General features: G+C 44.4%; 1 protein-coding gene across 1 annotated transcript; it reads right to left on the bottom strand.

Moving 5' to 3' along the window:
* Positions 1 to 2694: 2694 nt before the first annotated feature.
* On the bottom strand, positions 2695 to 18271 carry PRNP (prion protein (Kanno blood group)). The gene is made up of 2 exons (XM_073324942.2): positions 18143 to 18271; positions 2695 to 5525 (listed from the first exon to the last, which is right to left on the bottom strand). The coding sequence occupies exon 2, from the start codon at positions 5513 to 5515 to the stop codon at positions 4637 to 4639; it is 879 nt and encodes a 292-aa protein (XP_073181043.2). The 5' UTR covers positions 5516 to 5525; positions 18143 to 18271; the 3' UTR covers positions 2695 to 4636.
* Positions 18272 to 18515: the final 244 nt, after the last annotated feature.

The raw sequence follows: 18515 nt of genomic DNA, 5'->3' as shown, positions 1-18515 counted from the left end.
CGGGTTTGCAGCTTTAAGGGGAAAGAACCAGTTACTCCGCTGTGAAGTACTGTGCATCAATATTTCGTGGCTGGCAGTCTTACCACTGAAGTAATGGATCGATAATATCACAGCTGAGCAGCTGCTAATATTTTCACCCTATTAAGTCGGGGGCAGGGGGAAAACAGTGCACTTCGTTTGAACCCTGTTCATTGGAAAGCCATACGTTCGTCATCTGATTCTTATAAGTAAAACAGACAGCTATGCAAGTCATAAAAGTTCAGTCCGCCCTCTATATAAATTGCAATATAACACATACATGATTTAATATTAGAGGGACAAAAGACCAAAGACCGATAGCTACATCCATAATAGATTACTGCATAAAATATTTGAAGTGTGTCATACTTACACTAATACTGTTAGGAAAAGCCCAGTGCTTGAGAAGATTAGACTTAGACCCGAGACACACAGTTCAGATCCCTACACGGACTTTCCTAACCTTCAGGGTCCTGGCATTCTAGACCTGGAGTTTTGATTCAGCTCATTGTAGTAGTATGGGCCAGGTGTAAAATTTGGATCTGGACTTCCACAGAGTGTGTTGGTTTTTGGATTTGGGGTGCTGGTTTGGATGCCACCTCTGCAGAAAAATATAAGTGGGAGGTATTAAGTCAGGGTTTGAAAATAGGGTCCTGCATCAAGTTTGCAGTGATTGTACATAAGGCCATTATATATCCTTGTTCTTTATATTTCACCGACACAATATACAGCTTTCCTTTTGTGTGTGTGTGTGTGTGGAGGGAAGATTACAGTTGATTCTGTTTCCCTGTGCACCTTCTCCCCCAAACAAATTGATTCAAGACACAGTCTAAAATGAATTTAAAGCACAAAATATCAGGGATTAGGAAGGGGAAGGAAATAGGATATCCTAACTCTTGTGATACCAGTTCAAATGCTCCCCAGGTTAGCAGGGAGGGATAGTGATGGCTGTTTGGTCACTTATGATAAGGGAGTTGGTCAGCGTCAATATTTCGAATGAATAATTACCCGCATCGGAGAAATTGCCACGAATTTGAAGCCATCTCAATAGAGATGCGAAGGACTGAATGGGTCATGGTGACTGAACTTCCCTTCAAGGAAAGACTGAAGTTCGTAAGGAAAAGAAAGGTGAGGGAAGCTTGCGCTGCCATTGCTTAGGAGACACCAGTTTTCTGCACAAATAGAGCTTCAATCTGAGGCCATGAATTGGGCTCCTGACACAAGTCCTTATATTCGCACACAGAGGAAGCAAACATTCCCTGAAAAGAGGAAATGAACAAAATGCTTTTAAGGCCCATCATTTTCTGAAGCATGCAAAACTAAGTGGCTAATAAATAATTAACTCTAGGATCTGATGTTAAACATTAGGTGCTTATTTATCCCTCTCGGCTCAGGTCCTTTGCTCTACTGAAGTAAACGGAGCAATGCTGATTAGCCGAGACCAGCCGGATGAGCTGACCGGCCGAGAGTCTGGCCCCCAACTCGCCAAGGGATAGCATGTGTTGCTCTTACCCTGATTCTCTGCTGTTTAGCACATGTTCAAAGTGGGTGCAACACAACACCAAACCAGAACAGCAGCATTTTACTCATTTTGCCCAGTTATGTGACCTACTAGAGCTGGTCAAAGTGTTCAGTGGACCAGAAAATGCAATTTTGTTCAAATTGAAACTTTTTACGTCCATTTTGAGGATTTTTTTTTTAGGGGAGAACTGTGGGATTCATCTTAACTTTCTCGGGTTTGATAATGTCCAAACATTTTGCTTAAGCTATTTTGTTTCATTCTGACCTATTATATTGTTTTGGCATTATTGAAACAATAATGGGTGTTTGAACGGAATGGTTTTTGGAATTTCTGTTCTGTGGAAAATTTCAACTTTTCAGTCCAATTCAGGATGAATTTTTGAATTCATGGAAATGGAAACCCGATTTCCCAGACTAGTTTTTAGTGTTTATACAGGGTGCAAAGCAATACAGGATCATTGATAGGCTTAAAAAAAATACCTGTTTGTATGATTAGCTAAAAGACTCTCCTGTGTCCCAGTGCAAAAAAGGTTGATAGTTTCCTTACCTCTATTTATTTACCTGTGTTTTGAGCGAGGTAAATAACTTCTCCATCTACACTGACATTTGATCAGAACACAGAATCGCTTAGCTGCTATGTATAAAACTTTCAAACCCAGCTATGCCACCAAGGAGACTAAATCCAATTTTCAAGAGTGCCTCAGTCACTTAGGAAAATGGGACTTAAATGCTTAGAAAATTATACCATATATCTCGTTAAAATGCAATTAAAGCACAGGCAAGCAAGGAAGGATCGTCTTGTGGATATGATACTGGACTGGGACCAAGGAGACCCTGGGTTCAATTCCTGCCTCAGCCACAGACTTCCTGTGTGATCTTGGGCAAGTTGCTTAATACACTCTATATGTCAGTTTCCCCATCTGTAAAATGGGCACAATACTTCCCTAACTCAGCAGGGGGTGTTTAAGGGTAAGATTCATTTAATGAACGTGAGGTGCTCAGATATTATGGTGATGAGCGCCATGTCAGTGCCTGGATCAACAAAAGCAAGAAAATGTTGAGGCAGAAGTAGTGGTCTCTGAGAACAGGAGTTCAGGTTCCAATTAGAGTAGACGAAACATTCATAGATAAAGAAAGATACCTGCACGAAAGAGACACGCTTGAGCCTTTCCTGTGTCTGTTTAATTTTTACCAGACATCAAACACTTATAAAAGGATTTGAACGTCAGAGTTAAGTACATGCACCATTACAAATATACAGAATGTTCTCACATCACAAACTACATGTGACTTCAAAGTCCTGTCTTTACGGTTTGAATTTTGAACAGTTTCATAATATATCCATTCAACTTACATTGAAGCAGAAATAATTAAGGGTGGTTGTTTGTTTTAGTCATTCAGTGCCTTGCTGAAATATACAGACTATATATTAAATATTTGGCATGATAATTGCAATAAGCATAAACTTTACATATACTACACACTATATACAACACTTTTGCGTCATCAAGACAATCAAAATGCAGATTAGCTGTGACTGACCCCATCAATTACCATAATATTTAGGGTATTAAGCAGTGGGTCAGCCAGAATTAGTTGCTTCCAAAGGATGGCTTCCAGCATTTTGACTGTCTGTGTCGGGATAATGTTGGTTGATGTTGCTTGCTCTAACTTGCTGAAGTAAGTGTAATGCAAGTTTTACTGATTTAGTGCCTGATCCAGGGGAGCCTTTCCATTGACTTCAATAGGCTTTAGATGAGGCCTTTAAAGCCAAATCCTGCCCTCAGAAATATGTCCTGCACAACTTCCAATGAAGTCAACGGTTTGTGTGAATGCAGCTCGGTGAAGGGAGAAACTTTACGCACAATAGAGCCATGAATGAAATCCATGCATGCTTTACTGCATCAGCAGAATTTGCTTTTTCTTGGGATGACAACTATGAAACAAGGGCTATTGTTGCAGCTATTTTACACCGTCACCAGCCTCCTTAAACCGTCCAAGTCAAAGCCAATTACTGTACAACTAAAAGGACACTCTCTGCCCAAACTTAACAAATCTAGGCCTGCTCCTTGAAACCTTGGCATATGGCAGGCTGCCATCTTAGGCTCACTCTTGGCCTCCAAAGCTGGCCTATTCTTTAGTTGCTGCTGGAACGTTTGCAATGGGCAAATTGTTATGTGGATGGAATGCCGCTATGTACACACATACTTAGAGAGGATACTCTTAAGTACAAGAAGGTGATCTAATGGTACAAAATACAGCCTAGCAATGGAAGGGTCTCACATCACAAGCCACGGAGAGGCAGGAAAAACTGTCTGAAATACTCGGTTTGTACTCCAGGTCACAAAATTAACTTGTAATTTGAACTTGGACTGTGGATGTCCCCAAAAATGTGGTGTCCCCAAGTCGGGGATTGGTGCCATTTGGTACTATTTAGTGCCATTAGCTAAGACATCAATTATCTGTAAAGAGGATTTTCATAAGTATTCTGCCTTTGCATCTTCCTCAGCCCCTAGATGACCAAAGAGGGCTTGTGAAGCCAGACAACAGTCTGAAGTCTTGAATTAGGCGAGCTGGAGAGGAAGAAGTCCAGTGGTGTACTGAAACGGAAAAACAGCTCTCAAAAGTGGTCTAGTTTAGAGGAGGGAAGATGAATGTGATCAGATGGCTCCTATCCGTACCAGAGTTTAAAGAATGAATTTGAGGAAGAGGGCATTTTGGTGAAGGCCACTTCCTTGTGTGATCACAAGGTCACGGTATGTCAGTATCAACTGATTTGTATTGGCTTCTAAGGTCTATTGCACCAGAACAAATGTGGAGCTAACAGATTGACTTTCATTTCCATTTGAAGTCTGTCCTGAATCTTAATTCTGAACAGTAGGTGTATAATCAGAGATAGCTTTGAAGAGACAGCTATACACTGTCAGCCTGTGTCTCTATGGTACAGTATTGATACCTATTACAGATCTTAAGATACTTCACCTCAGACACACACAAGCAAGAATGAGAGACCTCCACGGAAAGGCTTTTTTATATCTATTATTCCCGCTGAACGTTTGCACAGATCAGCAGCACGGTTCAAGTTGAGACTGCTTTCTTAATGCATAACAAAAAAAATGACAAGCATGATGATCCGCATGAGCGATGGGTCAGAGAGGAGCAGATTGACACCAGAGGCCAGCTGGTACTGCTGATATTGCTGTGTGCACATCTCCTGTATCACGTGCGTCATGACTTTAACTTCTACCTGGGTCACATTTTGATTTTCATTGGGATCAATGTTGTATTGGGTCACTGTGATATTCACACAATCCCGCACAAACCTTCCCTCTGGCACGGAGTGGTCGTCGTATTGCTTGTAGTACACTCTGTTGGGATAGCGGTTGGAGTTTTCATTCCACCACAGCCGCTCGTCAGGATGGTCGAAATTCATGTGCATTCCTGACATTGCACTTCCCAGGGCGTAGCCGCCTAGGCCGCCCACCACGGCACCTGCCGCTGCCGCTCCTGCCACAGCTTTCATGTTGGTTTTGGATTTATCAGGCTTCCAGGGCTTCTGGTTTTTGAAGCTTGTTCCGCCACCACCAGGGTTGCTGGGGTAGCCGGGATTGTGGGGGTAGCTAGGGTTCCTGGGGTAGCCGGGATTGGGGGGGTAGCCGGGATTGGGGGGGTAGGCGGGATTAGGAGGGTAGCCGGGATTGGGGGGGTAGGCGGGATTAGGAGGGTAGCCGGGATTATGGGGGTAGCTAGGGTTTCTGGGATAGCCGGGATTGGAGGGGTAGCCGGGATTATGGGGGTAGCTAGGGTTTCTGGGATAGCTAGGATTTTGGGGGTAGCCAGGGTTGCTGGGATAGCGGTTGCCTCCTGTGTTCCCACCGCCTCCACCTTTACCCTTTCCTTTTTTGGAAAGGGAAACGTTGCTCCACATCACAACAAAAAGGATGACTACCCAGCAGGTTATCTGGTACCTCCCCATGGTGATTAGTCTGTAAAAGATAATTATTTGATTTAAAGAACAACCTGATGTATAAAAGTGTTTGATATGCACAATATTGCAACCAGATGGTAGGGGGAGGTCTGCTCAGCCTCATTTATATTTGACTTTAAATAACCTCCCCATTAACAAATCCGCATTTACTAACAGTTACCATACAAATGGTATAAGATACTGCAGCATTTCTTTGTACACAGAACAGGAGAAAACTGTGACAGCAATCAGCACATGTTGATTTTTTCAGTGGGTGCAACTGTATTTCTAACCCAGAGAGAAGGAGGTCTTGCATGAGGTCTAGGGTCATGGTCTGCCTTTGGTTGCATCTACGGGGCTCCCATTACTGTCTGCATCCGAGGGCATTATTCAACGCTTGACTTGTGAAATCATGATCAACACACAATCCGTTTTAGATCACTGCAGACTGAATGCATTGAATGTATATAAATATTAAAAACCCACTTAAATTACAGAAGCAATAGAAGTAAAAGTCATTTTGCTAAAAAGGCTATTTTCTCTTAACATGCACTTCATTCCTGTGGACGAGAAATGCCAACCAATGAAGAAGAAAGAACAGACCTGATATATGATACCTAGTGGAAACGGACCTTGTTACTTCTGCTATATCTGACCTGTTAAATTAGCTGCAGTTTAAATTTAAAAGCACATTCACTTAAACCTGCTCTGCAATATTTTATGCTAAATCACAAGAGGAGATTTTGCTCCTTGTAAAGGGGTATGTGTGGGTATGGGGGGAAAAAACCAAAACAAATACAAACCAAATCTCAAATTTGGAGGAATGAAATTAAAAACATAGTTTAGAAAAGCTGTTTCTTGCTGCTGTTTTGAAGTGTACACCTGGGTTCTGAGTTAGAGGTGCTGAATATCCTCACCTCCCATAAGCTTCAGTGGGAGTAGTGGGTGCCTTACTGATTTGACCTTATGGATTTCTTCAAAAGAAAAAAAAATCCAATTTTTGAGTGTTCACTTTTTAAAAAAACCTTTTAAAATAAAAAGCAACTTGAATACACCAGTATTGATGTTCGACAGGGGGGACGGATAGCTCAGTGGTCTGAGCATTGGCTTGCTAAACCCAGGGTTGCGAGTTCAATCCTTGAGGGGGCCATTGAGGGATCTGGGGCAAAAATTGGGGTTTGGTCCTGCTTTGAGCAGGGGGTTGGACTAGATGACCTCCTGAGGTCCCTTCCAACCCTGATAGTCTATGAGTCTCAGATTTGTCATCTAAGAAGAATGGCTCAGGTGTGGAGATCTCTCAGATCCTCTGTTATAACGGGAGGAGGGATAGCTCAGTGGTTTGAGCATTGGCCTGCTAAACCCAGGGTTGTGACTTCAATCCTTGAGGGGGCCATTTAGGGATCTGGGGCAAAAAATTGGGGATTGGTCCTGCTTTGAGCAGGGGGTTGGACTAGATGACCTCCTGAGGTCCCTTCCAACCCTGATATTCTATGATTCTATGATTCTCATTTACATCAAAGCCTCTATTTAGGTAGGTGTAAATTATATTTATATATGTCAATGCCTTTGCACTATTGCAGCCGTGTAAATGAGAATCAGGCCCCATCAGTCAAAAAACATCACAGGAAGCCTGCACAACTCTTGTCAGCAAAAAGACAACAAAGCATTGATGAGAAAAGTCTGGGCATATCGAGATAGTAACCAGGTTTGCAACAATATTTCGCAGTAAAAGGAAGAAGACACGCACGCTCTTTTGTGATGCAGAAGTTCCAACAGATTCAGCTCAGAACTGAGTTCAGACAGAAAAAAATGATCAAACAACCCTCAACGTAAGAGCAAAAAATGCATTTTTAACAACAAGCCATGAGAAAAGTCATGCATTGGCAGCTTTACAATGTCAGGGGGAGGCGGAAGGAGAAGACATCCAATTACTGTGTATTTCCCAATGTTTGCAAAAAGAAAAGGAGGACTTGTGGCACCTTAGAGACTAACCAATTTATTTGAGCATGAGCTTTCGTGAGCTACAGCTCACTTCATCAGATGTTTACCGTGGAAACTGCAGCAGACTTTATATACACACAGAAATCATGAAACAATACCTCCTCCCACCCTGCTGGTAATAGCTTATCTAAAGTGATCAACAGGTGGGCCATTTCCAGCACAAATCCAGGTTTTCTCACCCTCCACCCCCCCACACAAATTCACTCTCCTGCTGGTGCTAGCCCATCCAAAGTGACAACTCTTTACATAATCAAGTCGGGCTATTTCCTGCATAGATCAAGGTTTTCTCACATCTCAATCACTGCACATTGGCAGGATAAACGCTAAGGAAAGTCCAGAAAAGACACTGAGGACCCATTTCCACCAGAATTAAGAACGGTCATAGCTGAAACCTCAGCTCCTTCCTAAGGTGTAAGTGAATGATCCACCAGAAGCCAAAGCAGCATTGATTTGACTGGCTTCTGTGTGTTTGAATCAGTTCATCCTTTGTTCTTCCAACTGGACCTACACTTGCGAGGCAACAGTGTGCGGAAACTGACATAATTCCGGTCTCCAGTGCTGGTAGGGTAGGAATCTTGTCAGCTCCAGCTCACTGTTGGCTCTGGAAAGCACAAGGTACAAGCACTAACATGCAGTCCCAGCAACGCTCACTCCACATCCTTGATCAGCTTTTGGTGTGTTCAGCGGTCGATGAGCAATTTCTAGTTTGTCACATGCCATGGCACAAACACAAGCATCATCTAATGAAGTGAAAGCAGGAAGAGAGAGGGGAAAGGCCTTATACTAGACAAAGATTTGGCTGAAGCGGTGAGCCATCCAGCAAGCTTTAAGGCTAACATGCTAAGTGGCTGCCAGAGGAAACCAGTTCCAGTCAGAGATGCTCCAGCAAAAATATCCTCCCTCCTGCCCCAAGAAGGCACAAAGGCACCTCAGGTTATCTTCACCATCACAGGGGAAAAAAGCAGTCTGAAGTAACCAATTCCCACATCATATTTTAAAGGGACAATGCCCACCCAAAATCTAGCCAAAGTTAAGAGCAGTTTCAGATGCTACACCTGCCCCAGTTTTTGAGGATGTTTACAATCACATTTCTATTTTAAATGCTTTTCATTGCCCTGTTAATATGTGCAAATTGGACACAAACACTAGGACAAAGTGTCCATCTACAAAGTGCCATCAAGTGTACAAAGCAGATAAACTGGAATTTATTTTGTAGTGTAGGTCTTAACGTTAGGACATGTCTTTGCTGCCAGAAAAGGTGTGTTTTACAGTGGGATAATTTATGTGATTTAGTTTCCTCACTGTGAAATCCTCGCAGAGACAAGGCAATGTAGTTCTTACTATGATACAGCTAGCTGAAGAGAACCATGGGCAGCGAATATAGCCTTGACCTGGCCTAGCTACATCTCAGTAAAAGCGACCTGTGTCTTATCTTATGAGGATTTTACAGTTGGATAACTAATACACGTAATCCCACTGTAAAAATATCCTTTTTGGCAGCAAAGACAAGACAGCTGTAGCAACAGTAGGGCCAGATGTATAAAATAAAAGGTTTGCAAATATAGCTATCCCAGGAAACCCTCCCAGCGTAGATGCATCTTATAGCAGTATAGCTGCCTTGAGCAAGCTAAACGATAACTAGCAAAAGGACTTTATGCTGGTATAACTTTATTTACACCAGGGGTTTTGCTGTTAGAGAAATATAATTTTAAAAAAAAAAATCACACCTGTAATTGAAGTAATAATCCAACAACTACCTTCTACAATCCTTGTCTTCACTAGGATTTCACCTCATGTTAGTTATCAGGTTGGCTAGCAAAAAGTAAGAACATACTTTCTTGTCCCTAGTGTGGACACGCTTGCTCCAAGAACTTGTGATGTTCCTCCCTGTATCAGGTGTGTTCCTTTTAGATTACAAAACCAACTACACTACTCAAAGTAAAGATGTACTATCAGTTTCTATCAAGATATAATTCTCCCTATTCTTTCTGTTCCCTGCTTTACACGGACTAATACCTTATTTGCTTATCTGACCCCTACTGAGAGGGAATTTTCACTCCATTGTCCAGGAAGAGCACCAAGGTTGGGCTTGTCAAAAGAGCTAAGGGAAATGGGCACCCAACTCTCATTGTACGTTGATGGGAATTGGGCTCTTGTGCAAATCCCAGATCAAGTCCTGGTCTAACTAAAATTAATAGCAAATCCTAACTTCAGTGGGGCCAAAATTTGTCCCTAGATCTTTTCCCCCCTCAGACTACAATGAATTCTGAACCCATCAGGACATAGGAGAAATTTCAGTTCATTCTTCTAATGGACATTACCCTTCACAAGTGTGGGCTGACTTTACTCTGTGTTTGTGGTGCCCAATTAACTACATCAGTGAAATCCTCCCGAAGATCCTCCGTGTCATTCCTTAGTCTTGAGTAACCTCACTTACTTTGCCACCTCATCATTCACGGCTCCCCCTTCCAGATGGTTAATAAATATACTGAATAACACAGGCCCTAGTTCTATTCCATAAAGCACACTCTCTACTTTTAATGACAGGTTTCAGAGTAGCGGCCGTGTTAGTCTGTATCTGCAAAAAGAAAAGGAGCACTTACGGCACCTTAGAGACGAACAAATTTATAAAATAAATAAAATAAATTTTTGTTCGTCCCTAAGGTGTCACACGTCCTCCTTTTCTTTCTACTTTTAATGTCTCTCCATGCTGAGAACTGGCTACGTATTCCTACTCTTTGCTTCCTTTTATAGTGAAATGAGTCCATGCAAATTTCTTTCAATCAGAGAGAGTGCCAAGAATGGAGAGAGATGAGTCCTAACAAAGCACAAGGGTGATTAAAGCATGCAGATGAATATGGAATGCTGGAATAGGGTAGCTGGCCCCTGAGGGGCTTCAGGCACCCAGTCTAGCTGTGACAGGCTGGCTAAGGAGAATGAACCAACCCAGATCCACATGTGTGTAGTTAATTACCAAGGTGGCCGTTAGTTTTGGAACACCTGGGCCTAATACAGGCTTCTGAGGGCTCGGTCAAGAGGAGAGGAAGCTTCTCAGATGAGCTGATTAGAGAGCCCAGAAAAGGAGATATAAGAAAGGTGCTCCAGGAGAAAGCAGGTGTCCAAAGGGCTAACAGGGCGAACACCTAGGGAGGCCCGGTCCCAGGGAAAGGACCTAACCAGAGAGTAAGAGGGGTCCAGGTCGTTAGGGAAGAGTGGCAGGGGCATGATCTCTGCATGAGTCAAGGGAAGGAACCCGTCCACAGCGGATGCCCGGAGGCGTGACTCCAGTGGAGGATCCCAGGTCGAGAGGGCCTTACGAGTGAAAGATCCCAGACGGAGGAGGAGGAGGAATTCAGGTTGGGGAAGACTGACTAACATTAACTTGCACCCCTTTCTCCTCTTCCCACTCCCATCAATAAGATGCTGGAGTGAAGGCTTGTTTGCATACCATGTTTCACCTCTGAGTAAATGAACTAGATCCCTCAGGGGGCAGTGTTATCTATATACAAGCCTCAAGGAAATCCTTGATAGTCTACAGGGGGAAACTGAGGCAGAGACGCAACTGTGGTTCTGAACTCGGCCACCAGGGGTGAGTGCCCCCATACCAATCACCCATTTACTTTTCTTTAAGTGCACCAATGAAGCAGTACGCTACATCTAAACAACTGAAACGTGTACAATTTTGGCTCAGGGAAATAGATACGATGGTTCTTGGCTTCTGTTTGTAAGGGGGGGAAAACAAATCGGCAATTTCTCAGCACAAGAGAGAACCTATGAGCCCCAGGAGGATACAGGGTGGGTTAAAGAGGATTACAAGGGAGAATAGGAATGGAGAGAACTTGCAGCCAGAGGCAACAGGGGATAGACTAGAGAATAGCACCGTCACCAGGAAAAGGCAGGTCTATGCGATCGGGGACTCTTTACTGAGAAGAATAGACAGACCTGTAACCAGAGCAGATCCAGAGAACAGGAGGGTGTGCTGTCTTCCAGGTGCTAAGATACGGGATGTAGACCTGAGGTTGAAAAGGATTCTAAAGGGAGCAGGAAAGAATCCCCTAATTATCCTTCATGTGGGAACAAATGATACGGCTAGATTCTCGCTGGAAAGTATTAAGGGAGACTGTGCTAGGCTGGGGAAGACGCTTAAGGAAATCGAGGCTCAGGTGATCTTTAGTGGGATTCTGCCTGTTCCTAGACAAGGGCAACAAAGGTGTGACAAGATTATGACTATCAACAGATGGCTTAGGCAGTGGTGCTATAAGGAGGGCTTTGGGATGTATGGTCACTGGGAGGCATTCATGGACAGAGGACAGGTCTCTCGGGATGGACTTCATCTGAGTAGGGAAGGAAATAGACTTCTAGGATGGAGGCTGGCTCAACTGATTTAAGAGAGCTTTAAACTAGGCATTTGGGGGAGATGGTTGGGAGATGTCCAGGTAATCTCCATGCCAGATTTTAGCATTGAGAGGAAAGAAAACCAAGTAACAGAGGATACAGCTGTGGGCAGTGTAGATACCAGTCTAACAGGTTATACTGGCTGTAGAATGACCGTGCCTAATAGGGTACAGAATGTGAGTGAGGCCAAACAGCAAAAATTAAGATGTTTGTACACCAATGCGAGGAGCCTGGGTAACAAAATGGAGGAACTAGAGCGACTGGTGCAGGAAAAGTGAAACCAGATATTATAGGGGTAACAGAAACATGGTGGAATAGTAGTCATGACTGGACTACGGGTATTGAAAGGTATGTGCTGTTTAGGAAAGACCGAAAAAAAGGTAAAAGTGGTGGAGTAGCATTGTATATCAGTGATGAGGTAGAATGTAAAGAAATAAGAAGCGATGGAATGGATACAACAGAGTCCGTCTGGGCAAAAATTACATTGGGGAAGAAACCTATTAGAGCCTCCCCTGGGATAGTGCTTGGAGTGTGCTATAGACCGCCGGGATCTAATCTGGATATGGATAGAGCCCTTTTCAATGTTTTTAATAAAGTAAATACTAATGGAAACTGTGTGATGACGGGAGACTTTAACTTCCCAGATATAGACTGGAAGACGAGTGCTAATAATAATAATAGGGCTCAGATGTTCCTAGATGCGACAGCTGATGGATTCCTTCATCAAGTGGTTGCTGAACCTACTAGAGGGGATGCCATTTTAGCTTTGGTTTTGGTGAGTAGTGAGGACCTCACAGAAGAAATGGTTGTAGGGGATAATCTTGGCTCAAGTGATCATGAGCTAATTCAGTTCAAACTGAACGGAAGGATTAACAAAAATAAATCTGCGACTAGGGTTTTTGATTTCAAAAGGGCTGACTTTCAAAAATTAAGGCAATTAGTTAGGGAAGTGGATTGGACTGAAGAATTTATGGATCTAAAGGTAGAGGAGGCCTGGGATTACTTTAAATCAAAGCTGCAGAAGCTATCAGAAGCCTGCATCCCAAGAAAGGGGAAAAAATTCATAGGCAGGAGTTGTAGACCAAGCTGGATGAGCAAGCATCTCAGAGAGGTGATTAAGAAAAAGGAGAAAGCATACAAGGAGTGGAAGAAGGGAGGGATCAGCAAGGAAAGCTACCTTATTGAGGTCAGAACATGTAGGGATAAAGTGAGACAGGCTAAAAGCCAAGTAGAGTTGGACCTTGCAAAGGGAATTAAAACCACTATAAAAGGTCCTATAGCCATATAAATAAGAAGAAAACCATGCAAGAAGAAGTGGGACCGCTAAACACTGAGGATGGAGTGGAGGTCAAAGATAATCTAGTCATGGCCCAATATCTAAACAAATACTTTGCCTCAGTCTTGAATAAGACTAAAGAGGATCTTGGGGATAATGGTAGCATGACAAATGGGAATGGGACAACTGGAGGTAGATATTACCATATCTGAGGTAGAAGTGAAACTCTAACAGCTTAATGGGACTAAATCGGGGGGGCCCAGATAATCTTCATCCAAGAATATTAAAGGAATTGGCACATGAAATTGCAAGCCCATCAGCAAGAATTTTTAAGGAATCTGTAAACTCAGGGGTTGTACCGTATGATTGGAGAATTGCTAACATAGTTCCTGTTTTTAAGAAAGGGAAAAAAAGTGATCCGGGTAACTATAGGCCTGTTAGTTTGACATCTGTAGTATGCAAGGTCTTGGAAAAAATTTTGAAGGAGAAGGTAGTTAAGGACATTGAAGTCAATGGTAAATGGGACAAAATACAACATGGTTTTACAAAAGGTAGATCGTGCCAAACCAACCTGATCTCCTTCTTTGAGAAAGTAACAGATTTTTTAGACAAAGGAAACGCAGTGGATCTAATTTACCTAAATTTCAGTAAGGCGTTTGATACCGTGCCACGTGGGGAATTATTAGTTAAACTGGATAAGATGGGGATCAATAGGAAAATTGAAAGGCGGACAAGGAATTGGTTAAAGGGGAGACTACAACGGGTCCTACTGAAAGGTGAACTGTCAGGCTGGAGGGAGATTACCAGTGGAGTTCCTCAAGGATCGGTTTTGGGACCAATCTTATTTAATCCTTTTATTACTGACCTCGGCACAAAAAGCGGGAGCGTGCTAATGAAGTTTGCGGATGATACAAAGCTGGGAGGTATTGCTAATTTAGAGAAGGACAGGGATATCCTACAGGAGGATTTGGATGACCTTGTAAACTGGAGTAATAGTAATAAGATGAAATTTAAAAGTGAGAAGTGTAAAGTCATGCATTTAGGGATTAATAACAAGAATTTTAGTTATAAGCTGGGGACGCATCAATTAGAAGTAACGGAGGAGGAGAAGGACCTTGGAGTATTGGTTGATCATAGGATGACTATGAGCCGCCAATGTGATATGGGCGTGAAAAAAGCTAATGTGGTCTTGGGATGCATCAGGAGAGGTATTTCCAGTAGGGATAAGGAGGTTTTAGTACCGTTATACAAGGCACTGGTGAGACCTCACCTGGAATACTGTGCGCAGTTCTGGTCTCCCATGTTTAAGAAGGATGAATTCAAACTGGAACAGGTACAGAGAAGGGCTACTAGGATGATCCGAGGAATGGAAAACTTGTCTTACGAAAGGAGACTCAAGGAGCTTGGCTTGTTTAGCCTAACTAAAAGAAGGTTGAGGGGAGATAGGATTGCTCTCTCTAAATATATCAGAGGGATAAATACCGGAGAGGGAGAGGAATTATTTAAGCTCAGTACCAATGTGGACACAAGAACAAATGGATATAAACTGGCCCCCGGGAAATTTAGACTAGAAATTCGACGAAGGTTTCTAACCATCAGAGGAGTGAAGTTTTGCAACAGCCTTCCAAAGGAAGCAGTGGCGGCAAAAGATCTATTGGCTTTAAGATTAAACTCGATAAGTTTATGGAGGAGATGGTATGACGGGATAACATGGTTTTGGTAATTTAAATATTCATGGTAAATAGGCTCAATGGCCTGTGATGGGATATTAGATGGGGTGGGATCTGAGTTACCCAGGAAAGAATTTTCTGTAGTATCTGGCTGATGAATCTTGCCCATATGCTCAGGGTTTAGCTGATCGCCAAATTTGGGGTCGGGAAGGAATTTTTCCTCCAGGGCAGATTGGAAGAGGCCCTGGAGGTTTTTTGCCTTCCTCTGTAGCACGGGTCACGGGTCACTTGCTGGAGGATTCTCTGCTCCTTGAAGTCTTTAAACCACAATTTGAGGACTTCAATAGCACAGACATAGGTGATGTTTTTTGCAGGAGTGGTGGGTGAAATTCTGTGGCCTGCGTTGTGCAGAAGGTCAGACTAGATGATCATAACGGTCCCTTCTGACCTAAATATCTATGAATCTATCTGTACCCTGGTTCACCACCATGGTTCCTCTTTCCTCGAGAAAGATTTGATTTGTATAATACTCTGTGCAGAGAAATAATGTGCAAAGAAGTGTTAGACTCATGATAGAAACTTCTTTATTTCTAATGCTGAAAAAAACATTTGGCAGGGCAGTACATACAGGAGAGTAGGGTCCGTAGATAATGGAGTCTTGAATTTTTAACGTACAGTAGCTTACGTCTCTCCGAGTGCTGCAGTTGCCATGGCAGAGGCAGGTATTTGTGGCCCAATGTTATTCAATACATTATTAAACCACACCAAAAAATCTGAGTCAACTGCTGGTTTGAGAGCTTTGACCTGAGTGTTCCTTAATTAAAATGCTTATTTAAAACATACGACAGCTTAAGTGGATCACAGTATAAACCCTGCAAGTGGCTGACTATGGTTACATAACCTAGCAGGATTCTTGTACTTAAATATGCTCTCTGCTAACCAAAACAGAGCAATGGAAAGATACAATAACACATGCCCCATGACTATAACAATGAAGAAACAAAGCCTTGGGTTTTTGTTGTTTATGGGATTGCCTTACCCCGCAGAATACTTTAAAATGAGGGCTGTAAAACAGCTAGATGTCTTTAACTGTCTCTGTTCCTTTCTGATCTCCATAATGCCTTGAAACTGAAGTACTGACTGTCAGTGATCATGAGGGCAGTGGGTTTAAAAATAGTCCAAAGACATGTTTGTATTTTGCATTAGTCAGCTCTGTATATACTCAAAAAGGAAGTCATATTCATAACCTCACTGGGTAAACTGTACCATTTTTTACTAACAAAGCCACGTCCCTTCCTGAATACAGACAGAAAAGCTCAATATTATTCATATGAAGATCCAAGCCTCCTCTTAAGCAAGTAAAGTAGTTATTAACAAGAATGCAATTGGGCTTTTTCATCAGACATGTTTCAGCAAAGCACTGGAGAATGTTTCATCTGGGTTGTATTAGATAATCTAGCTCACTGTGCCAGGGCAAAACAAACCGATAAACAAGGCGGTGGCTCAGAAATTTGTGTCTTATCACGCATCTGTTTAATGTCTCTGCAGCCTTAGGGGTGGGGTTCCTGCCTTATGTCAGGAAAAGATGAATTGCCACGATAAGAAGATATGTTATCCATCCCTACGTTACCGACATAAGCGTTTGAGAGAGTAATTATCTTGGAAAAGGTATCTGTTTACAGGTAATGATGCTGTTAGTGTTTATCCATCTGTACGTTTTGTGTACGCTCAGGGCCTGTCTCTGCAACCTTTACAGAAGAAGATCTCAAAGCACTTTGCAAACATGAATACACGGATCCTCACAACGTAATAGTATTGCATCTCACCGTTTTGCAGGTGAAGGGTTTCTTCACAAAGGAGACACTGTCAGGGTTGTATGGAACAAGGGTTATTTATCTAGATCCTAAAGTATAGTGAGCATTTTCTAGACAAATACGGTTTGTGCCAAGAAGAGCTTACAATGATGATTAAAGAATCAGGGACTGAGGAGAGAGAAATGGAGAATGAGGGTAACAGTTACCCATTCATGAGTTTGCTGTGGTTACGGTTGTGGTTGGGGGAATTGGAGATACTTGTTTTGCAAAAAAGAAAAAAAAAAGTGCTGGTTCTTTTTGTTTTTATCCAGTCGGCTTGAGATGGGGGCAAGGGGATGGGGGTGAAGAGCTGAATCTGTACAGTAACTGAAGGCAGGGAGGGAAATGGTGGGAGAGGAAATGGGAAAGGACATGGAGGAGAAGAGAGGAGTGGTCAGGAAGAGAGCAGCCCGGCAGAAGAGGGGTGTGGAAGTGTGAGAGAGTGGGGAAGATATCAGAAGTATCCATCAACAGAGTGTAGGGACAAGTCCCCGGGTACAAATGTTGAAGCTGAAATGCTCTTATGATGCCAGGAAGCTGCTATGGTATGGAAACAGCTCCCATATTGCTAGCTGTAGGACACGGGGGGACTGGCCAGTCTGAGGGGAAACCCAGGATGGGGCGACAGGTGGGCGTGCCTGTGAGCAGCCGAAGTGAGCTGTAGCTCACGAAAGCTCATGCTCAAATAAATTGGTTAGTCTCTAAGGTGCCACAAGTCCTCCTTTTCCATTTCCAACCTGCAGCCGGAACAAGCCGGGGGTAGGATTTTCGAGAGTTCCTTTTACTGTAAGGATCGTGCGGGTGGACTGGGCACGGGGGCAGGAGGTAGGAAAGGCCAGGTTCTTGTTAAGGGAGGCGGCTGCTGTGTTGTCTCAGGGGTAAGACGGTTTTACGCCTTCTACCGCCCCCAGCGCATTTCTGGCACTGACATACACCAGGGGAAAAGCAGGCTCTGCTTTCAGAGGGAAGATGGGGTGAGTGCCCCCCGGTACCGCTGCCTCGGGTCTGGGGTAAAGGAATAAGTGGATGTGAGCAGATGAAGTGGGCGGGGGGGGGGGAGGATTTGTTCCTGGGCCTGTTCCGCTGCCTGAACAGAGAAACAAAAATCAGTTTTCTGCTCTGACTTCAATTACCTTCGGCTCAGGGCCTTCGTGCCTAGGCAGCGCTAGGAAAGGAGGAGGGGCCAGGTCCAGAATGAGATCAGCCCGGGCAGGGGGGCAAGGGTCCCCCTGCTCCCCTCCGACCCACACAGCGCGTCCCCCCCCTTAACCTTCTCCTGGCCCCTTCGCCCCCGGACTGATGCCGCCTTTTGCGGCTCGATTTTTGAGCTGAGGGTGGGGTGGGGGTTTCCCCTCCAGGCCCCGCTCTAGCTCCAGGGTCCCCGCTGCCCGCCCGGCTGCCTGCGCCCCCCGGCCCGGAGAGCCCCCGGCCCCGCACTCACCTGGGCGCCGCGCTGCGCGCTCCGCCTCCTCGGGCTGCGGGCTGGGAACTGCGGCGGCGGCTGCCCCCGAGAGCCGGGGAGGGAGAGACGCGCACGGGGAGGAGCCGGGCGCCCGGCCCGGTCTGGTTCCCTCCTTGCCCTGCCCCTGCTCACCCCCCGGCTCCGCCTGCCCCCCCCACCCCACTGCCCTGCCCCCCACAGACCCTGCTCACCCCCCGGCTCCGCCTGCCCTGCCCCCCTGCTGCCCCCCCCACCCCACTGCCCTGCCCCCCACAGACCCTGCTCACCCCCCGGCTCCGCCTGCCCCCCCCACCCCACTGCCCTGCCCCCCCACAGACCCTGCTCACCCCCCGGCTCCGCCTAACCTGCCCCC

This window comes from Lepidochelys kempii, chromosome 26 (assembly GCF_965140285.1).
Source record: "Lepidochelys kempii isolate rLepKem1 chromosome 26, rLepKem1.hap1, whole genome shotgun sequence".
Classification (NCBI taxonomy): Eukaryota; Metazoa; Chordata; order Testudines; family Cheloniidae; genus Lepidochelys; species Lepidochelys kempii.
This window is presented reverse-complemented; position numbering and strand designations above follow the sequence as displayed.

Bases quoted from the DNA above. Each gene is read 5' to 3' on its own strand.
- PRNP (XM_073324942.2), bottom strand. From the start codon at position 5,515: ATGGGGAGGTACCAGATAACCTGCTGGGTAGTCATCCTTTTTGTTGTG.